This window comes from Typopeltis vanoorti, chromosome 21 (genome assembly GCF_054136105.1).
Source record: "Typopeltis vanoorti isolate ZY-2024b chromosome 21, IOZ_Tvanoo_1.0, whole genome shotgun sequence".
Classification (NCBI taxonomy): domain Eukaryota; kingdom Metazoa; phylum Arthropoda; class Arachnida; order Uropygi; family Thelyphonidae; genus Typopeltis; species Typopeltis vanoorti.
This window is the reverse complement of record NC_143569.1, coordinates 28841068-28865703: the sequence shown is the minus strand read 5'-3', so window position 1 is coordinate 28865703 and position 24636 is coordinate 28841068. Positions and strand designations below refer to the sequence as shown.

Sequence of the window (24636 nt, the reverse complement as noted above, 5' to 3'; positions counted from 1 at the left end):
TCATAAGTTTCAACTGCATCATACGTTTATGTCAACATCATCGTCTTATATAGCACGATCACCTCAGGTAAAAATGGTCAAAAAACTGCACTCATGAGAAATTTGCTTAGTCAGTAGTCTAAAAATGGAGTTAGTGTGCACTTATGAAAACCGATAAAATACATATTTCCACTCATATGGAATTCATATAACTCGGCTGTTGTGGGAATTAAAACAGGAGAAACTATGATGTTTGTTGCTAATTGCACCTATTCTTCTGTTCTGCTTTGAGATGAAAAACCCTCCACCTTCAATGAAACCGATTAACCCAGCTTTAGTCGAAAAGTCTTTTTAAACGTTCTTTGAATTTTAGACGAGATGTGAACCCTGGAGGATACTTTCCAATAATGTTCATCGTCTATACCCCCCTCTGATCTACGAGAATCCAAATTGCTATCACCGTTGTTTCTGGAAATGCCCTATTGGAAATGATCACTGCACTACCGTTTCTGGAAAAAGAACTTTCCATTAATCATCGTTTATATAATCGGGATTGGATAGGATCAAAGTTCACTGCCTTGAGTGGCTTATCCTTACCGACCATACGCTTATCATCATATTTAGATATTAATCACCTAGATTTGATTTGATTCTTTTTAATCGAACCTTGCCGTAAAAGTCTGATGATCTGTAGTGCACTAACGTCACGGGTGAACCAGTTGTTAGATAAGCTCAAAAATCCTACTTTGGAAACGAAATATAGTGGTGTCACACCGGGAGACAAAAATCAAGTGCATCTTTTTATTTATTGTTCAAAACGAGTATTACATCGATAAAGAATTTGCGATTCTCTCATCCATAATAAAATTCAAATCCCAGTATCTACGGACAATCTCCTTCCGCCGCTAGATCAGGGCATCAAGTCCTCGCCGCTTAGATTAAAAAAAAAAATGTAAGTGTTTAGTCAATTATGTAAAGTTATTATTAACTGACTTTCCGTTTGGTTTCCTGGTGATCTCCACTTACTGGAGGACTGAAGTGGTTATTACTAATCCTTCAAACCTCCAGTAGGTAGAGCAGTTGTCTCACACCAGTCAATGAAATTCCTCTACCATCCAAGGCTCACAGTATGAACCGAGTCAGCAGCTATAGGTTAGAGAGTGGGTACGCTATCCATTAAGTAACCCATGCAAGCAATGATTGAATAAATAGTTTATTTTCTGAATAAATAGTTTATAATCTTCCTTACATTAGGAAAAAGTGAAGTGTATGGAGTTGACCTAAATATATTTCTCCAGGCGCAGTTATAATTAAAAATGACTATTTGATCAAACAGAAAGCACATGAATGATTTTTATAAAAACCAAGATAGTTTCTTAGCGAATGTTATTCTTATCACCATAGCAACAAGCGTGTAATTATTCGCAATATATTACTAGCCTTCGATAATCATAAAGAAGGCAACAGAATGTATTTGAAATCCGATGGGAATTACTATTTGTATTAGTTACGACTTGGAATTTTCAATTTCTTATGTTTTTCTTCTTATCTCCTCTTCGCATCTTTTTTTCCCTGACTTCTATACAATATCGTATTTCCTCAGCTGTTTATTATACTCGAAACCTTTCATTTTAGAACTTTTTTTCTTCTTTTTTTTTAAAAAAAAAACAACAACTCCAGAACTGATTTCCTGGGCGAATATGAAAATCTTAGATGATGAAAATTTCAAAGTTCACTGGACCACAAAGAAAGTAGCGTAATTACATGTTTATGTGCCAAATGTATGAAGAGAATGGAAAGCGAGGATGTGGGGGGAAGTGAAAAGAGCGGGTAAGAAAGGGGAGAAAATGCAATATTTTTCCGACATCAGAGAGAGATGACAGGAAAAGTCTGTGACAGTTATAAATGCAGCTCGATAACAGACAGACACCCCATCAATAATAGCGGAATGATAGTTGCAAATGAAGCTCGAAAGAAAGAATGTAAAAGAGAGAGAGAGAGAGAGAGAGAGAGAGCTCGTTTAGAGCCCACGAGCTTTGACGTGACAACGGTCATTAATAATTTCCATCGTTGGATAGGTGAAGCTGTCCCATCAATAAGACATGATTGTTTACAAAAGGTAACTCATAGCATCTCGATTGGAAGGAGAAATAGGCTTAATTACTATGTCAATTTCTACTGATGTCGATTTGAGTCTTTTAAATTCCCGTATGTACTTTGATTTCAGGGAACTACTGTGGAGATAATACTCTGAACGCTGGATGGATTCCAGTATTTAAATACTTCAATACGTTTGTAATGGTTGGGGTCGATGGAACCAAACGACCAATACGGAAATTACAGATGTCGCTGTTAACTAGCATTAAGGGGATCAGTGGATATAAATTGTCTTTTGTTACCACTTGATACTTGTCTAGCATTGATTATTTGCTATCCAGTTGTTTTTATGTTTCTAATGGACTACTTAATGTTTAAAATTAGGAAAATTAGAAAGAATCCATTCCTCTTTGGAAGAAACATTTCGATTTTCTTGGTGATTTCATTATTAATTTCCGTAGAGGGTCATTCGAACCATAATCAGTTGGACACATTCCAAAATTGGTAGCATTTCTAAAAATACGTTTGAAGTGCTAAATCCTTAATGAAGTCATATAAGGCAAGTGATTGAAGATGCATCTAGCATAATACCAGCTAATCATTTATAAATCCAGAAGCAATGATAGGAAATGTATCTTATCTACATTTTGGCACAAGAACAAAAGATGAACTGAAGAAGTAAAATAATTTCGTTACTGTTTGTGGAAAATGAGCTTATGAGCTGTTGGTCGTATGTAACAGTGATGACATATTGGTGGTTATAATAAAAACATGCTGACAATCTCTGAGGACTTTAGGAATAATCAGAAAGAGATATTTAAAGAAAGAAATTTTAGCTGTGGAAGAGGAGTCATTAGAAAAAGATAAATAGTACCAAAGGACGTTGTAAATTAACAATGTTGCCATGTATATTTAGGCTCGTTGGGCTGTAGAAAAGCTGCTTACTTCGAATCCTTTGATCTTTGGCTAGTGAAACTTGGGACCTCATTATACCGTTGTTAACAGAATAATCTCAGAAAATATATCTCCATGGAGAAAAAGAAACCAGTTAGCTACTAAGAAAGCATGAGGATAGTACACTTTATAAGTTGATATTTGATTGAACTAATTTTATTAGTGGTTTTTCCCAGTATTAATTGTTTCTATGGAATCTTAGAGGGAGCGGATTTTGTGCGTGCGCGTGCGTGCTCTAGCACATTTTATGTTTCAAATTCCAGTTCATCTGAAACGCTCTGTAAGAATTCCTGACTACATCGAGACTGCGCATGCGCTAAAGGCATGCAGAACAAACACATGGAAGGATTATATTCCTGAGCAAATTGTTTTTGTACCCTTTGACTAGAATTAAACTCGCTGAATCTACAGTGAGTGGAGACGGTAATTGTTTCCTTAGGGTGGGGCACAGGGTTTTGCACTTTCTCTTTATTAATCATGGATCAATAAATATTGTGGTTTAATGGAGTTCAGGTAAACACTTGGATACGTGCAAGACGCTATTTCAACTTTTCCTATCAATAATAATAATATTAAAGATATTTTTAATTAATCTCCATGAGAGCTAACAGCGTACAAATATAGACTCTCCTAGTAACTAAGGTTTTGTGCTTATTTCATTCTGTTCTCTTCTTATTTCTAAATAGATGTTTTATTATTCACCAATTTAGTCACTAATTTCTTGTAAATTTTCTTATTTTAGCAGTATTTTTTAGTTTCTCTGTCATTAATTATATTATTAATGAAGCGATAAACATTATTAAAGGTTATCGCAACCTTTTTTGAAAAATGCGTACCTGCTTTATCTAAATTGGATTTCTTTTTCATTTCCTTCTTCTTCTCATAGGCCATTTTCTACTCAATTATGAATTAATTAATTCTAGTTATTGTTCAACAATTTTTCCCTAAAGACTTGTTCCGATATTTTTCTGTTACACGTAATTTGAAGACAACTACGATTACAATACACTACAAGAGAGAAAGTCATCGTATTGTTTTATTTAAAAAATAATAAAAAAAATCGCCTAAGAATTGTGTTATTTATAAGTTTTGCAGTTCATCATTTTAAAATGTCGATTTAAATTTAAAAAATTTTAAATTTTAAATTGACATTTAAAATTAGTTTTGGTGCATTAGCAGACGAGAAACATATCAGAAAAACTTTATTGAGAACAAACTAAAAAAAAAACATAATTGGGACAAAAATCAAAGTTCGTTAATTAGCGCAAACAGAGCTAAATAAAAATTTCTTAAGATGCTTTAGATTTTAGACATGCGTTCAAAGACTTAACGAAGTACTCGGAACATTATTCACAACACTACGAAAACATCTTTGGATAGCAAAGAAAGTGGATTAACAAATGCATCGCGCGTACTTCAGTTTATACGCAAAGGATATCCGGCACCCAGAAGAGTTGAGAGTGCACTTCGTCGAGTCTCCCGAGATCTGATTTAATGAAACTTAGTTCTTTAACAAATCAGAGCATCAACAAAAACGAAGTCGGCACAGCTTTAGATAATGAAATTAAACCTTCTTTCAAGAAACTGTAAAATATTAGTTACGCGAATAGAAAATCCAGTTTAAAACACGGAAGTGCATGCAAACAGTAGGTTTGTTTTGTTTTTGTAAAGTAAAAATATTCGGAATCATTTGTTAGCATTTCTTTTATTCTTTTAAGTGTGCGTGTGCGTAGGTACACAAAATGGGCGATTTATTAAGGCAATCTAATTTCGAATCTTTTCTATCGTTAAACAAAATAGCTGCCGGAAAAGTTTGCTATTATAAAAACAAGATTTCATGGAACATAATTGCCAATATTATCCTTTCTTTTCAAAGTATAAAAGCAGAATTTTCCGCTTCTTTTATACCACCTTTCTTAAGAATGTCCCTTTTCTCCAGTTTCTTTTGTTCTTCATCCGTTTTCCGATTCAGTTTTGTTTACTCTAATTCCTTCTTTTTTTTTTGTTCCGAAAATGTCTTAACTTTTTTAAATTGCACTGACTTTCTTCAATCTCTATCATCTCCATCTTCCGTTATTTTCATTACGTCTTCATGGTTACAGCATTTTTTTCTTCTTCTCTCTTTTCAACCCTTCAACAGTTTTTGCTCTCCCTCACGAGAAGTACTCTCTTCTCTATTATCCCCCTCCTTCCTGCTGTGCTTTGTACTTTTCACCATTCATTTGCAGCGAACCGGGGAGACTTAAGAAAGAGTTTTAAGATTACTCCAACTGTGAGAAGTGCAACTTAAGTCTTTTTATTTGTACCCGTAGTCACTTCAAGGCTTTTTTCCAGACAAACGCGTAGAAACTCTACCAGAACGTTAATAGCCTGCTAGACAGATGAGTGCTAATCCACACCTTGACAGCAACAAAACATGAATAGACCAGAAATAGAAATACCATCCTCAGGAGGAATGTAAGATTCCAATGCCAATTTTCTCCAAACAAATGAAACTTTTTTAAAAAATTGATGTTTACATAAAAATGAATTTTTAAAGATTCTATTCAAAACAGGAAGAGAAAGAAAACGGGAAAAAATTCTCAGTTTATTTTCATTTTATTTTATAAATTCATAACCTCTGTTAGGGAATACGTCTAGAATTGCTATACACCGCATCACATGAGAGATGCAATAAATATAAAGAAGAAACTGTGCATATCTTAATGTAACAGTTGAATACGATTCATAGCAGTTTTCGTTTATACTAAATGACTCCCATTTGTCTTCTCAATGCACCAAATTAGAAAGAAATGATCAGTATATATATACATATCCATTAACCCCGAACTGATCTATCCACGCACATATTTAGATATTCGCCTGTTCTATCGCCACCCTCCCCCTCTCTCTCGGGGAATGAAGGGCAAACCTTAGCGACATTAATAATCCAAAGTGACTATCGTAATATATTTTTAAAGTTAATGCAGTCTACAGTATATTTTTGGCTTTGACACTAATGGTTATATTAGCCGAAAATAAAGTTACACCGTCAGGTTCAAATTTATTGCGTTTTTTTTTTATTATTATTTTTTATTATTTTGCCGTTGCTAGTGGCTCATGCGTACTACACTTATGTGTCTATAATGGTCTGTCTCGAATAAGACGTATTGCAAAATTAAGCTGCTGTTTATAGCAGGCGCTTTATAAATATTCTACCTGATTCGTTGCAATTACCTTTTATGCAATGGTAGTTTTTCTGTACAAGTTTATAGAACGGCCAGCTGTTTTGACAGCGTAACATGTGGATATCAAAATAATGTTTGGAAAGACCTCAATAAAAATCACTCTTCGATTAAAATGTGCCTAGTAAGCTGCCCCTCTTAATAACATACGCTTTATATATTGAGTTAAAGATTATTTTAGCTAAATGAAGCCCGAAAAATGTTACTAATCAATGTCTTTAATGGCAGCACTGTACTCACCTACAACACAGTATTTAACTATTTTTCCAGAGGGCAGAATTCCGATTGGTTGTTAGTTGCTATAGTTACTTGCAACAATGAATACGCAGCTAATTGGCTTTGCTGCGTATTCATTGTTGAAATCATTTAAATGTTAGTAGTAAAAGAGCAGCTGAGATAATTACTATGAGATAATTTGCAGATCCATAAACAAACGTCCAGAATTTGCATCTGGATTTGGCCTATTTCAGATAAGTATCGGTATAAGAATGACTCGAAATTTACAGAACTAAGAGGTATGATAAATTTACGACTTACAGCCGAATGGGCTACTGGTGTTAGAACAAAGTTCCTCAGATAAGCATATTGAATAGAACATGATCGGTCATTCATTTTATTTCAAAGTTGTAGCTTGCGTTTTTGAGACGTTTTATGTGATATATGTTGTGCCTTTTGCGAATCGTACTCTATCACAACTTCATACATCAACGCTTGTGCATCAAATCTTCTTGAAATCGGAATACTGGCAGTTACATAAACGTTCGACATGCTTTACGTGCTGCTAGAGAAGAAGCAAAACGCAAACATTTGATTGGATTTTCCAAGTGACAAAGTGCGCTGAAGTAATGTCTGTTTATGGTTAAAAAATTAGAGAGATGTCCTTTAGTAATTAAAGGGCTGAAGACACTTTATTATTATTTTTTTCATTTTAATGAAACTATTTTCATATTTTATGCCAGATTTCGACCCGTGCCATATATTCATGGAAAAAGACCCTCATTATCGAAAATCAAACAAGAAGTGGAGTATCATAGATTGGTTTTCCAGTCTGTAGTTTTCCGGTCTTACATCATAACAATGCTCCTGCTCATTGTTCTTTCTCTGTCTATGATTTTCTATACAAAACAGATATTTTTTTATTGTTTGAGAACAAAATTAGACTGAAGGGAAGAAAGAATATGTGGTAACGATATCATGGGTAAAAAAATCACACGGGATATACTTGACTGAAATTAAATATATAAAAGAACTTGTAGATGGCATTAATTTATAGAGCAAATTGCAAGTGAAAGAAGTTTGTATGGTGCCATCTATTTTGGAATTATTTTTGAGTAATGATAGGAGATAACCAATGCCTTCTTGTTATTTTAATTATAGAAAACAATTATCTTTACCTTCTATAACAATGAAACGATTTTTTTTAACAAAAACAACAACATTGAGTACTTCCAGTATTATGAATTTGCATCTATATTTTAAAATCAAAAGTCAACTAAAAAGTTAATACATTAAGGAAATTAAAAAGGGTATATGGAGACATATGGCATATTTCTTCATATCAATCATCACTTGAGCTTAATTTATTAATCGCTTTCGATTGATTAGAAATTAATTAATACCCGATATTAATTACTTTATAATGGCTTTGGCTCTGCATCTAAGTTTCACTGGAACCATTTTCATCGTTTCTTTCACAGAGGTCTGCTATCAAGCCTTCCAACGTCTCTTTGGGAGAGCTTACACCTGCTACTTTCTCGTTAAAGGATGTGCTGAAAAATACTTAGATTTCTATGGTAATAATGCGCCTCTTCTATAAAATAGCTGCCTAATAATATTAAGCGAAGAGTGGGTATTTTTATGAATTATCAAAACACAAAAATTCATTGTCTTTAGGATATATTTTTATGCTAATCAATTTAGCTTTTCTCTCTTTCAACTACGGACCTAAGTGCTAATGTAAATGACAGCATTTCGTATGATTACGTATTGAATATCCTTTAAACATTTATTTAAAAAAAAATAAAAATACCATTAAATGAACAATGCTAATGATATTTTATAACCCAGTTTTAATGAAGAATCAGAATACAGGAAATGCTATCTATAAGGATATTTATAGCTTTATATGGATAGACCGTTCGTCTAAATTTTTATCTGTTTTAAAACAGATAGAAATATAGATTTTTTTTTAATATAGAAAAAGTAATATTATTACAGTGGAATAGTTATAAAATTAATTCAACCCAAGGAAAACACTTAAAATTACAATAGAATTATACTCCGCTAGTACTATGCTTTAAGTACCCATTGTAATTATCGATTGCTCAGAAATTGTTCTTGGATGTTGGTTCACGTATTTGGTTGCATATTGTTGAAATCTGACAATCTTCTGTACGCTGGATGAATCTGAGCACGCATTGTTGAAGTATTAAGTGCAGTAGACAACAATAATAACTAAAAGAAAACTACAGTACATACTGGATAAAGAGAAACAACTGTATTTACAAAATGAAGTCGATACCTTTTAACAGGGTGCCTAAACACGACACCATATAATGATTATCATAAAAGCTTTTTGTGCAATCTAACTTGAGAAACTGTAGGTTTGTTCAGTCTCTATTTTCGTATTTAAAGCAAGCAAATTTTAATAGTCGGTATAAAGCAGAAGGCTTTAAAAGTAGCAATTATATTAATGCAGTTAATAATCATCTTTCTATGCGACCTCTTACCTGCTCTCAATTGAACCTCTCGGCTGGCGATTGTGCCCATGACATTTGTGGCCGTGCACCTGTACACCGAAGAGTGGACGTCCTGTCTGTATTCCTCGGCACGAAACGGCGGGAACACCATCGAGCCATCGGGTCTCACGTGCCTCAGGCCAGAGATATCCGTTACGGGGCTACCGTCCTTTTTTATCCAAGAGATGATGGGTGAAGGATTGCCTTGCGCAGAACAAGGGATGACCGTTCCGGAAGTGTTTAGGAAGTCCACACGGCCAGGAGGTTCGACACTAAAGTACGGCCCTTGGCGATCGTGATGACTTGCTGAATCGGCTAGAAGATAAAAGAAAGAGAGAAAAATGAAATAAATATTATATCTACGTGGTTTGCAGGTGAAACAGAGTGTATGCCGGGCATTATCATCATCATTACATTATTATTTTATTTTATTTTATCGTCAAGATTTCAACTTCCCCATCATTATTATGAGTGACGCACCCAGGGGGAGAAAGGGGTCTTTCCCCCAAAAAGAAAAAGGAAAAAAAAAAAAAAAAAACACTATAAACTTTTCTAAAAATATTTTCCTAATTAAAATGATTATTTTTTTTATTTATGTTATGTCGTGTCTTCTATACTACTTATGAATTAGCGGTCACATAAGATGGGAATACCCTGTAGCTCTCGGGAATCACGGCCGCTGTGAACACAAGGCGAACGAAGTAGTGCTCTGATGGACTGCGCGCTACTTCGTTTTCCCGAGCCGGGCCAGAGGAGATCACTGCAATCATAGGTCGTATGCAATGTGTAGTGTGTATTCTCAAATCGTCTACTCAACTCGCCTCCCCCCCCCCAAGATTAAATCCTGAGTGCTCTACTGATCATCATCATCATTTTTCATCCTCTTCCTGCACATGATTGCCAGTTCTTGTCATTGTTTCTTGTCATCCTTTCCTTATCATTTTTTATCTCCTTATTATAATTTTGATCACTTTTCCTTATTTAAAAATATCTAAAAATTAATTAAAATTGGGTTATGTTCTGCGTTTCCATTCATCCATCTTTTTAAATAGGACATCAGGAGTCACTCGCTTCTCTTCTATTACATATTCTGAATGATGATTATTTGTTATCCAGAAAGACCATATTAGCTTAGTAAACTCTTATAAAAATTTAGAAACAAAGATAAGAATTTAGATGAAGGACTCCTCTTTTTGATATTTCATCGTAAATTATCTGCAAAATTTAGGATGATATTCATAAAATTGTTTACCGCTACGACCAGATGAATTCATCTTTCCAATTACCCATTTCGCAAACAAAACAAACATAGAAGATTAAGTTTGATCATGTTTTGTATCACTCTTCGAATATATTCAATTTATGCACTTCATTGAGCAAACAACACGTTTACATCATGAAGTAAAACTTCATTACTGCATCTACATCCTGCATGAATATTTTATTGCTGGCAACATATTAAACCATAGAAAGTATGCGAAAACTTAGTTTCATAAAAAAAAAGATTTCTAAATCGGATTTTGATATTATTAAATCAACAATAAATTATTTTCTTTTAAACTACTTTAATATTTGAAGACAGCGCGTATCGCTTGGAAAATGGATTTGAAGTAAAATATTTTCGGGATTAAATAAAAGAATTCAAATTTATTTTAGGAAGATAGAGGAGTATTTTGTTATATTTCAATTAATCAGTTTACGCATGCGTACGAAAAAAAAATGACGTGTGATTAACGTCACGTTCCCTCTGACGTTTTAGGTTGGATATTTTAGGACAGAGAAAAGTCTGCTGCAAATCCCACTATTGAAAGTGTATTTTTATTTTATTTTTAAATGCAAAACGGTCTACCCGATGAAATAATTATTACAAGTGATTCAGTATGTCTTCAAATAATCTCAACGGTTGATAAATACCGCATCACAGTTTAGTTTTAATGCCCACTAAATGAAACTTGATGCCATCACGCGCACTATACTCCGTGTATTTGTGTTTGATTCCTCGAGTTCTATTGTTGTCTACTTCCAAGTTTTAACGCTATAGAAAAAACATTGTAATTTCGGTTGCTAAACTTATAGACGAAGTATTTCGTCGTAATCAAATTTCCTTAGGATAAAAAAAAGACTTCGGGTGGTCGCATTAAAATCGTCAATACAGTTTAAGAAAAGACCGACCAATCGATTTTTCCTTCTGAAGTACATAAAGGCAGTTGTTCATTAAACATCCCAGAAAGCGTACTGTGGTTATAGTTCTACTATTGACTAATCTACCTCTAGCGTGTACCAAACAGACGAGACACTTTCATTAATGGTATTTTGGACTAGGCATCGCACTAAACCTTATTTGATTGTTGCTCTCTCTCTCTCTCTCTTTCTTTCTTTCTTTTATAGTGTTGAAATTGTGTCTCCAAAAACAAAAGAAGAAGAAGGATATTGATGGAAAAATGCTCTTGTTGTGACTTCCATCGCAACTGCACATGAGCAGAAAAACAAAGGAGAAAGTAAATCTTAACACCACTGGGGGGGAGGTTATACTAGACGTGTCAGCTCGAGTATCTCATGGTTTGAGTTCCGTAGGTGACAACAGACAGATAATAGAAACCGTTTATCTTCAGTTTGGAGTACTTTGGATGAGATCCACTAGATCAGCGCGAGCTCCTAGCAAACACTATCAATAACATCTTTTTAGAAAACATGATATTGCAATCATTTATCAAAAACTTGTTAGTTTTTTTGCATACTGAGAATCCAATGTAAATGGAAAGATTGCTTTGAGGATTACTCCCATAAGTTTTATAGTATTTATGATAACCATTGACATGAAAAACTATCAGTTCCGACCACTACTCACCATACGTTTTTCTTTAAATGATTATTTATATTGTTTGTAACAATCTTTGGTATTTAAAACTATCGTCTATATGTAGTCAATAGTTGTTCTTCTGAGGAAGAAGAGTAATGTGACCATATACCTGGTATTTAGTTGGAAGTGCACTATTGTACTTAACGTTGTCTGAATATAAATAAGGCATTAAATTGCAACACTCATCCCTTGAATAGATTCTGACAAGAAAAATACTTTATCATATTTATTACTTGGTCTACTTAGAAGCTTAAAGATTTTTGCATTCAGATTATTGTTCTAATGTATGCTAAAAGAGCTAGAAAAGACGTAAACACCATTAATTTTCCACTATGGATGATAAAATTATTTTGATGAGCTCATAATACTCTTCTGTGTTAACGAGAATATGCGAGGGATTACGAAAGTATAAAAATAAATACGTTAGCCGGGAAAATATTAAATTTGACTTAGTAGAAAGAAAAATAGTATCTGTCTCTCTCTACTAGATTTTAAGAAACATTACTTATAATCTGACACAAATTACGTACATTATGGAATTTTTAGTGTTGATCTTTAGGCGTATTTCTCCCAGGGATGACTTCCAAAGTGCAATACTGTTTTATGTCAAATTATCCATGAAAAATTAATCCAAGTTGTAGTCGTACAAGATGCATTGTCTCCTATGGAAAAATATCACATCCCCCCCCCCGAATATTTGTATTACGATATACTGTTATTTTAGAAAGAAAAACTAACTCTACCTGAACATTCTTGACGTTTCTTGACACTGGTGCTTTTTATGACTGCCATTTAAGCCTTTCTTTTATCTCAAGGGAGGTCAACGCCATCTGATTGTTCGAAGACTTCAATCAGTCACATCTGTCTCTGTAAAAGCTTTCCCACAGCTGTGCGCGTGTGTTCTTATAGTTAGGAAATACTGCCGCGCTAATGAAAACTAACTTGGGAGGGTTTTGCTGAGAGTATACTGTTTCTGGGATTTTTCTTTTAAAAATAACGAACTCTCATCTATCTTTTCCCCCTATTTTTATGTCAGTACCACCCACGACAGGCTGTTAATTCATAGTATATTAGTATCGGTACTATGAGATGCTTCTTCGGGCCTCTAGTAAGCAAGGCGATGGTGAGCAGTTAAATTCATCTATTCAATAAAGACATTGAAGAACCTTCGTGCGATTCGAACACACATCCCCCTTGCAACGTATGAGTTTAAAAACTATAAAGACTACTGGCTGTTCGTCGCTCGTACTTTGTTCAATCATAATTATAATTCGTATATTGGTTGAAAGCACGATCCGCATTAGAAGCAGTAGTGAGCGAGCACCTTCTTCGTTAGGTTCAGTTGCTTGTGTACTTCGTTCTTGACGACGCAACTCCATTTATTGCCAACATACTGTATACATAAGGTATATCATATAAGGGTATATATGTTATTTTCTGAAAAGTGGGAGGTATGCGATCTATATTCGTGATTTGTGGGATGAAAACTCAGAGTTTCCAGAAGAAATAAACCTAATAAACTTTCTTTACTGTGCCAACGATAGACTAACTCAAGAAACAGTCTTTCTTTTGACTCTAGTGCTTTGAAAGTAAACCATTTTCACAGAGCTATACAGGCATGGTCCGCGCGGTTAGTCTAGTGGCTGTGCGCTTCGCAACCACATGCCTGGGGAAGGAATGTCCTAAGTTCGATTCCCGTCGACTACGTGAGGAGCTTAAGAATCTTTCTCAGTCCAAGGATCTTTTTCGTCCAAGACCTGCTAACTTAGCAGGTCTTGGACGTGGACAGCGGGGTTTTTCTCCTTCACCCCCTCCCCCGCGAACACACGCAGCTACGGCCATAAACCATACTGGGAGGCATAGGGCTAGCCACCTTATCGGATACGACTTAGAAGGGCTAAAGCTAGCCCTGTGATAGGCCAGTAAGCCTAACACGTAGAAGGGAAAAGAAGAAGATTAAGAGTGTATAAAATAACAACATTTTGTTCTTTTCAGACCACATTCCGAATCCTAGTGTGCTAGGATTCGGAATGTGGTCTGAAATGGAATTACCAGAGTGTGCTAGGGGAACATGGGAAATTAAGAGTCCTGTTATACTCTTGTTCTGCGCTTAACCAGTTCACTTTTCTGATCTTCATCCCCAGGTAAAACTCGTTAATAGAAAAGTACGTTCTGTCACGTGCTAGACATGCAAAGTTCAACATTCTTCCATCAAATGTCTTCACTAATCACTCCTTTGAGTGTACTTACAAGAAAACAATGCATAGCAAACAAAATATTAAAGATCACAAAGAAATTACGCCTTTTAATGTAGCATACGTTTGCAGACATCTACTCCATCTTGGGAAAAAACATTTCTTGATAAATAATAGAGTTTTCCCTACAGACATTTTGGCAACCTAAAAACTAGATCTTAGATAGCAGTAAGGTAATGATTGTTGCTTCAGTCAAAACTCGATCTCGTTGTATTGTTTCTGTCTGTAGTTCTATCCATCATTTCCATCCTCCACTTTGCGTTTGCCTGTCTAATCATTTCTTTCCATCGAACACGCTTTCTTTCTTGAAAACATTCTTCGAGTCTTTATTTTTAACTACCTAGCACTATTCCGCTCCCTCTCTCTTGCTTCTTCGTTCTTTTTTTTTGCATTCTCTGGAGTCCTGTTTATTTTAAATTACCCTGTTGCAAGTAAAGATTTCATTAGCATCAAACAGACTTTCTTTCTCTATCCTTAAAAGCCTTAAAAACTTTGTAATGACTAAATGAAAAACGTTTGCTCTCCAAGCTTGAAGGCGATCGTAAAAGTTCTGGTAAGTTTTTAACGTACTTTATGATATCATTTGGTACGTGGATGTACCTTCAGTTGAAATTATATTATCACATACAGCATTTTTCTACACGATATTTATTTTCAGTTCGAGTTTTTTTTTTTACTTTAGAAATGCATTGCAATAGTTTCAACGTGGATTTAATCAAAGTACGAAAATATCAAACGAAGTGAATTTACTCCAAAAGTGTAACTGATTAAAAAGACAGGATGGCACACATTAACAACACTAAATAGAATGGAGAATGTAAGCCATTTTGCAAAATGCCTCGCAAAAGATATTCGTAAAAAAAAAATGAAAGCACACAAGTAATTTCGTTGTGGCTTGTCATCAAGAAATTTCCTTCCTGTTCAGTTTAGAATTAATTCAAAAAGACTTTACTAAGAAGGTAACATAGAATAACGTCTAAGAGGGAAAACTACAGCAGCAGCATGACGAGAAAACCGGAAATTCATGGAAATCAACATTAATTGTTTGTTTGATATAATGCTTCTATGTTTGGGAGGGGACAGTATAGTGCAGGTATGTTTCTACTGTGTTGGCAAGAAATGGCGTGACGTACTCAAGAACGAAATAGGCAAGTATCTGAACCTAAGGGAAATATCATAATAACAGTATAATACAACACTTCATTTATTCGTTTGTTTGAATAAGGCACTGATGATGCAATGCTTTGTGTTTGGGACAATATCTACCAGAGAACTAGAGAATGCGTATACTGTGGGTGCGTGTGTGTGTCCGTCCGTCCACGGAGTCTTAACGGAAAAAGTCCTGATAAACGTTCTTTTTGCTTACTTGGTAGAATTCGCCGCCCAGGTCGTGTCACCCGAAGGGCATCATCAAAACCAACTGTGCTACGAATGCTTCCGTTTCGGTATATAGATTGCAGAAATTAAACTGCAAATATAAACAATCAGAGCAAGAATGGTTATCAGAATTTGGAGAGCGATAAAGACTGCGAAGGGAAGTAAAAAATAAATAAAAAATCGCCGAAAGAAACTTTTGGGCCATAATAGATTACCAAAAGGATAATATTCCACGTTTGACATCTCTGACATGGAATGCTAGATCTGAAAAATATACGAGAACTACTCTGGTAACGAAACTAACAGATGTTAAGAAAGTGGTACGTGAAAGTGTGTGTTTGCGGTTATGTATTGTTTTTGTGGTTTTTGGTAGTATTTTTTAAAGTTTTTTCCTGATGTACAGTATTACTGTATTCATTTAAGATGGCTTTCAGAATTACTGATGAAGAAGTGTTAATAAAAGAGTAGAGGCGTGTAGTTAGGCTTGTCAAAGACGAATAGATACGTCTACCACACACACATAGCATCCGGTCTCATGTCCGCTGCGCGGACTAGTGTCCACCCCCGCTTCGCATATTGCAATACTTGGATTTCTTCAGGTACAATTTGGCCGACTAGATGCAGGATTTATTCCTGAATTTCTTATCATTTACTCTGTAAAATCATCGTCATGATGAGTAACCATCAGAAATAATAGCTGACCAACGCGATCTTTTTAAGTGCTTACATTGTTGAATCAGGATTGATGCATATTTAAATATTCTTGTGTTATTTTCGTTATGAATAGGAGGTACGTATTGTGTTATTTGATCCATGATAATATCATACACGCATTTCGCAAGTCATATATCACGAGCTCAATGCCTTTATCCTTCTAATATTTAATATGAGAGAGAGAGAGAGAGAGAGAGAGAGAGAGAGAGCTTTTGACTTCAATTATAATTGCCCGTTCGCTCTGGCCTTTTGACGCCTGTGTAATTATGCAATGTATGATGTAGCTGAGAAAGGCTTGCCTGAATAATTATATTCCTGTGGGCCTATCCAACAGCGGGAACTGCTATTAATTACAGCTAACAGAGGTTTTATACAGGCGAACTGCCAAGGTTAATGCAAAGATAAGTTGAAAGCAAAAGAAAGAAAAAAAATGTTCTTTCATAAACATGATTATTAGGGGCTCAAACAATAAGAATTGAAAGCCAATAAAAAGCTTAGTTGGTGCGCTTCGGTAAGTCAGACTGTTTTTTAAAGAAAACTCGTAAGACTTTGGGATATATATATATATATATAATGATAATTATTTTCAGGATATTTGTAAAAAATATTTCGTCCAGGAATTCAAAAGTGACTCCTGTTTTTAATTATATCCACGTACTAAGGAAATGGTATTATTATCTTGGCTGACCTTGGAGAAAACACAAATCTTCACTTAAAATTTCTTTGAAAATCGGCGTATCTTAATATTTTTTTATCAATTGACATATTTGAATAGAATTATTGTAAATGAAGATCTCTTGTTTCCATTTGTGATCCAAAGCTAAGCTCGCAAAAGTTTGCAAACGACAATTCCAGTTGTCTCTGGCAATTTAGCTACATGTGTATTATTGTTGAAATCTCACAGTATTTATTTGTTGTTATCTTGCATTCAATTGGTAGTTGGATATTCTTGTTCCTACAAAAATAGCAATTGTCAAACAGCATTAATTGATAAGCAATAATAGAGAAGGGTGACTGATTTTAACAATGAGTTTCATATTAAGCCACAACAATCTAATCCGTTTTTAAAAGTCTGATATAGATGGGATTGAAATGAAATTGCAGAACATGTCATACGTGCTGGACATACTTGAATAGGAACAAAGCAACAGCTATGAATTTCAAAGAATTATTTTAGCTGGTGGGGAGGATAATAAGATGATGTTTACAAAATAAAACGTATTAATAAGAAAAAATATTGTGATTTAGAAAGGTGATCGAAAATTGTACAAATTGAGAGTGATCTTGAATTTCAATGAAAAACAGAAAGGTCATGTTAAAAGAAAGGTGTTAAATTCGCCATACAGAACGGAACGTAAAAGAACTTTACATAAAGTGCACCCGTGTGAGATGCATGGTGCATGCAAATAGATACGTGTTCCTTCTGCATGCAAGTCATGCAATATGTTACGAAAACTTGAGATGGTTAAAACGCAAACCGTATTGTTCACATGTGTTTGCTATTCGGTTGGAATAGGGTTCTTTCTTGTTGAATGAATATCTTAATGAATAATAATGAGATTCGTTGAACAACCAAATGTTTCATTTAGTGCAATTCCCTTGTGATGTTGTACAGCGATCCAAAGCTGTATTTCGCGTGACTACTACGCCCCCACGTAATGAACAGGACAAGAGAAGATCATCAACAGATGGTAAAACAATGCAGTAATGAAGATGGAAGGATTTGTGTGGTTTAAACATCAGCCATATATATGTTTCGGGTATTTCTTTGAAATTCCAATTGTAGTTCAGGAGGGTTAATGTACTAACCCTCCTGAACATTTCAACTAAAAGTGAGAGATAGCTGAAAGGTTTTAATATCGGAATCTTGGGTTTTCCACCGTAAACAGAATATGCATTTACTTAATACCCTTTGTTGTTTTGGGATGATTTGGAAACAACCAACCAATTAACAGACAAAGATTTTATTTTTCAAAAGGGATAGCTCTGGTTTAAATTCTGGAGAACCTATTATGTTCAGAATATTCTAATAAGTAATAATATTTATCAAAACAAAAATTATTATTATTATTTTTTTTGAAACAAAACTATCTTGGTGGAAAAGATAAATGCAATTTTTTTTTTCTCAAGATCTCTTTTATTAACAGTGGGCTGCACTAGTTATTTGAAATGTACTGGTTGTTTAGAAAATTGCTTCGAACAAACAAGTAGAGAACGTGCAGATCCTTGTAATCAATAATAAACGTGCTATCAACAGATGGTGCTTTCTATGCAATATCCTACAAGTATTAGAACCGCAAATGACTGCACGAAATGAAAACTCTGTCAGCATTTCTACAGACGTACACGTCAAGAAGTTGATAAGCGACGCAGATGTTCCTTTTGGAATCCACACCCATTGCTGGGTGTCATCACAGTATCATAACATCATTGAGGCTATCCACCCATTCCTTAACAGAAAGACGCACATAAAGGAAGTAGGCGGCGGTTACTTTAATAACACAACTACATATGACTCACGAAGGTGTTTTCCTAAATATCCAGATTTTAAATTTTTGTCTAGAATTGTAGAGAAGATTGCTTGCTAAAGGGCATTCAAAACTATATTTCCAAGTTCTTTTTATACGCAGATACAAAAAAAAAAATTCTTTCGTTGTACTTAACAGCGAATAATACTCAAGTGTTACACCAACTTATTAGAAGAACGAAACATTTGCTCGCAAATATGAACATATCATAGCTAAAGAAATTTTAAAACGGTTTATGAAATTATATCTTTTAAGATTTTTAACAAGAAAAAGTTTGTTTTAGATCCATACTTATATGAAAAAAATAATCTTCCATCCATATTCATTATGAAAAAATTTTAAAGATATATTAATCGTTAAACGAACAAAAAAAATGTGACGTCATGATGAGAAAATTGAGAGAGTCCTATTTAAAAAAAAAAAAAAAGATTCATAAGCGATACTTTGCCAGTTTGTATCCAAACTGGAATTATTAGGATTAAGAAAAAAAAAGTGCTGATGAACATCAGTTAATTAACTCGAAAAAAATATTTAATAAAAAGTGAGTAAATTAATTAGAAATACAGTACTTAAAACTTTTTAAATGATAACGCCTAAAACTTAAAATGAAAATTAGTATAAAGTTATATAACTACCATAAAATATATACACTGCTTGGAAAGAAGTTAAAGGACGCCATAATGTGGGGAACAAACAGCCAATGCGCATACCTCCTTTCCCTGCGATGACTTAAGCAATCCTACGACGAATAATTTCCACAAGAGTACCATAGCGATCAATGGGAATTTTGGACCATTCTTCCTGTAGGCATGTAATGAGGTTCTGCACTGCTGTGTGGCGGATGTCCCTTGACCTCACTCGACGCTCCAGTTCGTCCTATAGATGTTCAATAGGGTTGAGATCAGACTCTGTGGAGGAGAGTGTAGTGACGTTATGTTCACAAACCACGCAGTTCCTTAGAAACGGCACGAAATAGGAAGCATTGCATTGTCGAAAATGTTCAGATATTTCCCCGAGTTCAATGTTCGTGGCACCACAAACAGAGGTCCGAGACCAAAACAGGAACATAACATCACACTTCTACCCCTGAATTTCATTGGTGGGGGTTACGCACTCTGGTAAGAGACGTTCACCGCCACACTCACACCAATCCATCTGCTCGCTAGACGGGGTAGCGTGATTTGTCACTTCATGACATAGCTTTCCAAGCTTCCACGTCCCACTGTACAGGCTCTTTGCACCACTTTACACACACGACGTTGCATGTCGGTTCGGGTAATGTGGGGCTTGCATATTGCGGTTCTACCATGGAAGCCCATGTTGTGAGCCACGGTTCTGAATGTTTTTGTCCATATTGACCTTGGACGGCCCGATTTTCAACAATTTGTCGAATTGAGAGTTCTACAACATGGCATCCTATCACAACCCCTCTTTCAAACTCCGTCAGTTCCCTTCTTGCAGCCATTTCACTTGGACGCAGTTGCACTAACTTGGGAGCATCATCTTCCTCCAACTTATACCGGCTATAAACACCTGACCCGTTACACAGCACGATGCACCTTGCCCATGTCAGGGCCGTTGACCTCTTTCCAAGCATGTCAATTTAATAACGACAATTCTCATTCCGAAGGTGAAGAAAACTTAAAATATGTCCCTTACTGAAAAGATATTTTGACATTACCAAAAAGAAGCAACCTCTAAAGACCTTCTTTCAATTATAGTGAAATTTATGTTCTGTACTCGTATTTTGATTAAATGAGCTCTTATTGTATTTTATAGTTTTATATTTCATCTAATAACTAACCTAAGGAAATGAATTATTTTAGATTTCTCGGAAGTATGTATATGAATGAAACGGATTTGAAAAATGATGCATTTTATTTATTTGGAGTAACCATAACACTCTACTGTAAACAATTACTCTTAACAGCAAGTTTGCAAAGATGGTGTGCCTGAGTAGCACGGTACTCAAAGAATAATTTCTAAACAAAAATATAATTAATTGCTTCTGAGTTAAAAGATAATCATGTAGCGAGAGAGAGAAAGCTTGCATCCAAGAATAATTTACATATTAATGCTATAAATAAAGCAATGCTCCGTTCTGGACTCGGTAATTATACATAGAGGGAGTTTGGGAATGGGCAACAGTCCTTTCCTATCGTAGGTTTTCCTCAGTTTTTTTAGAAGCTGTGAATCCTATTAAGAACATCCGAAATTTATGAATAATAAAATTTTACGTGATCAATGATTAAACGTAAACCTAAATAATTTTAATTCTGAAAATTGAAGTTGGGATTCGCTTGCATAGGAAACTTTCATTTGTTCACCGGTCCATCTTCTTCAAGGTCACATTGAAAGAAAAGAAGAAAAAGTTAGGTCTTAGCATAGCAGACGTTGAAAACTCAGATGAAGTAATATAAACTTTGCATCTATTTATATGTTAAATTTCCCAAGCTTTCTAAGGTTGGGTAACAGCTTGATATAAAGCTGTTTCTAAAGGGAGCAGAAGAGACTTTTTTTTTTTTTTTTTTTGTGGTTAGAGCTAGGAGAATTTTATATGTATTCCAAATCAGGGAATTGAATTTAAAAGCGGCGCATATGTTTCATATTTCATTCTTGTTTTTGTTAATAAATTATTGGAGGAATTTTGTTTACTTACACCCGTTGGTTTTTTATTTATTATTTTCGTAAAAGCAAAAACGAATGACATGAAATTGAAAATTAGAAAAAAAATAGTTTATTGAACAGTAGAAGTTTTATTTATTCGTGTGGGGTTCCCCCCCCCGCTCTTCAACCGCCCCTAAAGATTGGTTGAGCCCTCCTAGTGAGGGATTAATTATGTATTTTATGACTGAAGATTCGTGTGTGTTCACTGGCCGGTTTGCCTTACGAGGGACAAAAAAACCCGAGTTTCCGGGAGAAATAAATCCTCTACCCTCGTATGAGAGCGACTAACTCACCTTCAGTCGAAAGAGACCAGATAAAGGTTCCTCACGTTGTGGACGGGAATCGAACCCAGGTCTTTCCGACCCAAAAGGCTTCGTCTATACCAACTGAGCTACGCAGTGTCTACGGTAGAAGCAATACGTTGAGATGACAGAATAAAAAGGAGACGTAAGCGATAAATATAAAACAGACTCATTAGGAAACATATTTTGGTTTCAGAGAACAGCGAAAATACCTTATCGACTGAAAAACATGAAATCGTATTATTCAGATATGCTTTAATTACTTAAATATTAAAAAAAAATACTTCTCTAAAGAATAAAAAAAAATAACTTATTTCATGATCTTATATTTCTTGTGAAACACACTTATTTCCTTATTCAGATAATTCCTTACGGAATTATTTTACTCTGTATTGAGCACTTAAGAGTAAACCGATTTGGTTTTAAATTCCTTTCGTTTTCAAATTCTTATTAACAAGTACCATCGTATCGTATGGAGAATTTCCATAATCTCATTTGAATTGCGAAGTTACGCTTTTTACATTTAACAATTATAAATGTCTTTAAAATGTATAAGAAGTTGGACTCTTGAGAATCGGAAGGTGATGAATTGCTAAACTTGAATTGCAAGTAGCGCATGATTTGGCCTAAGGGATAACGAAAGAAAAAGGCTTAAAATAGAACTGATTCTCTGATCCTATTTACTGCGAAGCTGTTTTAGAGAAAAAAAAATTACCAATAAAAACCCAAGAGAATATTTCCCTTCTACCCTTGTCAGTGTTTTCCGGTTTGTTTATACTTTTTCGTTATGGACACTATTGTTTGAAGACTACATTTGGAATCCCCTCGATATTTCTTTTTCCATTGCAAATAGACGAGGATTTTCTTCATTATTAAAATAAGATTATTGCGTTTCTTTCGCAAAAATAAATACACAACGATGTACTCTCCCAAATGGAAGAAGTCCGTCCAATGTTCGACTACGTAAAATGAAGTTTCTGTATGTTATAGCTTAAAAATCCGGTAAAGTTCACTAATAAAAGAAACTCCTTTTCAGAATCGTGTTCACTGAAGTGCAAAAGCGACGTGTTGTTGAAGATTGCGCATGCTCTGTAAGTTTTCCCCATCTTTGTTAGTACGATTTCAACGCGCATGCTCTTTAAGTTTATACTACTCTTCAACTAATGCATTATATATTTTCACTGTTTTAGAAATAGTTTTCTTTAGCTGTGGACGATCCTTTTTTTTTCAGGAGAAACTCTTTTCCTTCTCATTTGATTATGTACATTTATCTTTTACGTGCATCTTATTATAATCCAATATATATATTCTTTCTTTCTTTTTTTTTTTCTTGCATATTTTGATATCGTCTTAAAGTGTTCGCATCAAAAGAATATAATATGCATAAACCGATTTATAACAATCTAAATATGGGATCTGTATTTGTTAATAGACAAAATATCCCACGCAGGAATCGATGGTTAGGAATTCACATCCCTAATGTTAATGTAGAAGTAGACAAATCAAACCTCACGTGCGTTTTACCGGTAATACAGCAATTTTTATTCTTCCAGTGCCAGATAGAAATAAAACTACTTCCGTGAAATTATCAAAATGCTAGTCAAGAAAAATTAACCAATTTTATTGTCCCAGATTCTATCTTATAAAATAACCAAGTTGTTTTATAAACTTGGTTATTTTAACTCCTAATCCCAAGTATGCAAACAATTAAGTTTGCGCCTGAAACAAAGTTCAAGTCTAAAGATGATATAACACCAGGGTAACTCATTGTAAAGGTGGGTAAAGATCTGATCACTATTCTTAGTATTTTTCCATAATGTAAAGCACATCTCACTAGAAGATGTATACTAAGTAATACAGAGCCTTATCAACTTTACCTATTAAAAAAAAAAAAATTATTACATCTATATCTCCTCCAGAGATTTTTATTAAAAATAAAAACACCTTGTTGCAGCTTCTATAGGTAAAGGTGATAAGGCTCCGTATTACTAAAACCTTGGTATTTAGGGTCTAGCTACTCATGAGGAGACCTCAAAAAAGGTTGAAACCGGTCTGGGTAGTGACTCAACCCATAATGCATTGCAGTATACATCTTCTAGTGAGATGTGCTTTACATTATGGGAAAATACTAAGAATAGCGATCAGAGCTTTACCCACCTTTACAATGAGTTGCCCTGGTGTTGTATCATCTTTAGACTTGAACTTTGTTTCAGGCGCAAACTTAATTGTTTGCATACTTGGGATTAGGAGTTAAAATAACCAAGCTTATATATATATATATATATATATATATATATATATATATATATATAAACTGATAATTAATGAGTTGATAAAACTGATAACAATCAAACTAAAGCAAAGTTTGATTGTTATAAGCTTCACCGTTTCTCTTTGGAAGCCAAGAGAAAGCCAGCGTAATTGTCGTACGATTATTGTTCTCATTTGATGTTCTGTTTTGGACTAGCTCAACTTTATTGTTATGTTTTTCATTTGTTCGTCTGCATTGATTCAAATCTCAGATTTATTTCTTTATATATATATATATATATATATATTGCAACAATCGAAATTTTATATGATTGTTGGATCTTGATTAACATGTAATAATATAAAGCTGTTTTTAGAGTTTTATTTCATAAATACTGCATTACGTGAGTGATGATGGCCACCTATCCAAAGTCGCTCACATTAGAAAAAAAACAAAATTACATTACTTTTTTTACTTAATTTGGTGATAAAAAAAGTCAGAAAAATAATATGCACCCATTAGCTTAAAAACAAATCACACACGAAATAGTACATTTTGCAGTTCATTTTACAAAGAATATATGGAGATACCGTTTGTAATGACCACTCAAAAAAAAAAAAAAAAAAACACCTGGTACTGTAAGCTACAAAGGTTAACGATGCTTGTTAAACGACTAATTGAGGGTAATAC

At 34.4% G+C, this 24636-nt stretch overlaps 1 protein-coding gene across 5 annotated transcripts in view; it reads right to left on the bottom strand.

Moving 5' to 3' along the window:
• LOC150094689 (cell adhesion molecule Dscam1-like) overlaps nucleotides 1-24636 on the bottom strand; it is a 772561-nt gene that overhangs the window by 733414 nt on the left and 14511 nt on the right. For all 5 annotated transcript variants that reach the window (XM_090411389.1, XM_090411386.1, XM_090411388.1 and 2 more), the window contains exon 2: nucleotides 8984-9307. In XM_090411389.1, the coding sequence (XP_090267515.1) occupies nucleotides 8984-9307 (324 nt within the window). The remainder of the gene's footprint in view (nucleotides 1-8983; nucleotides 9308-24636) is intronic.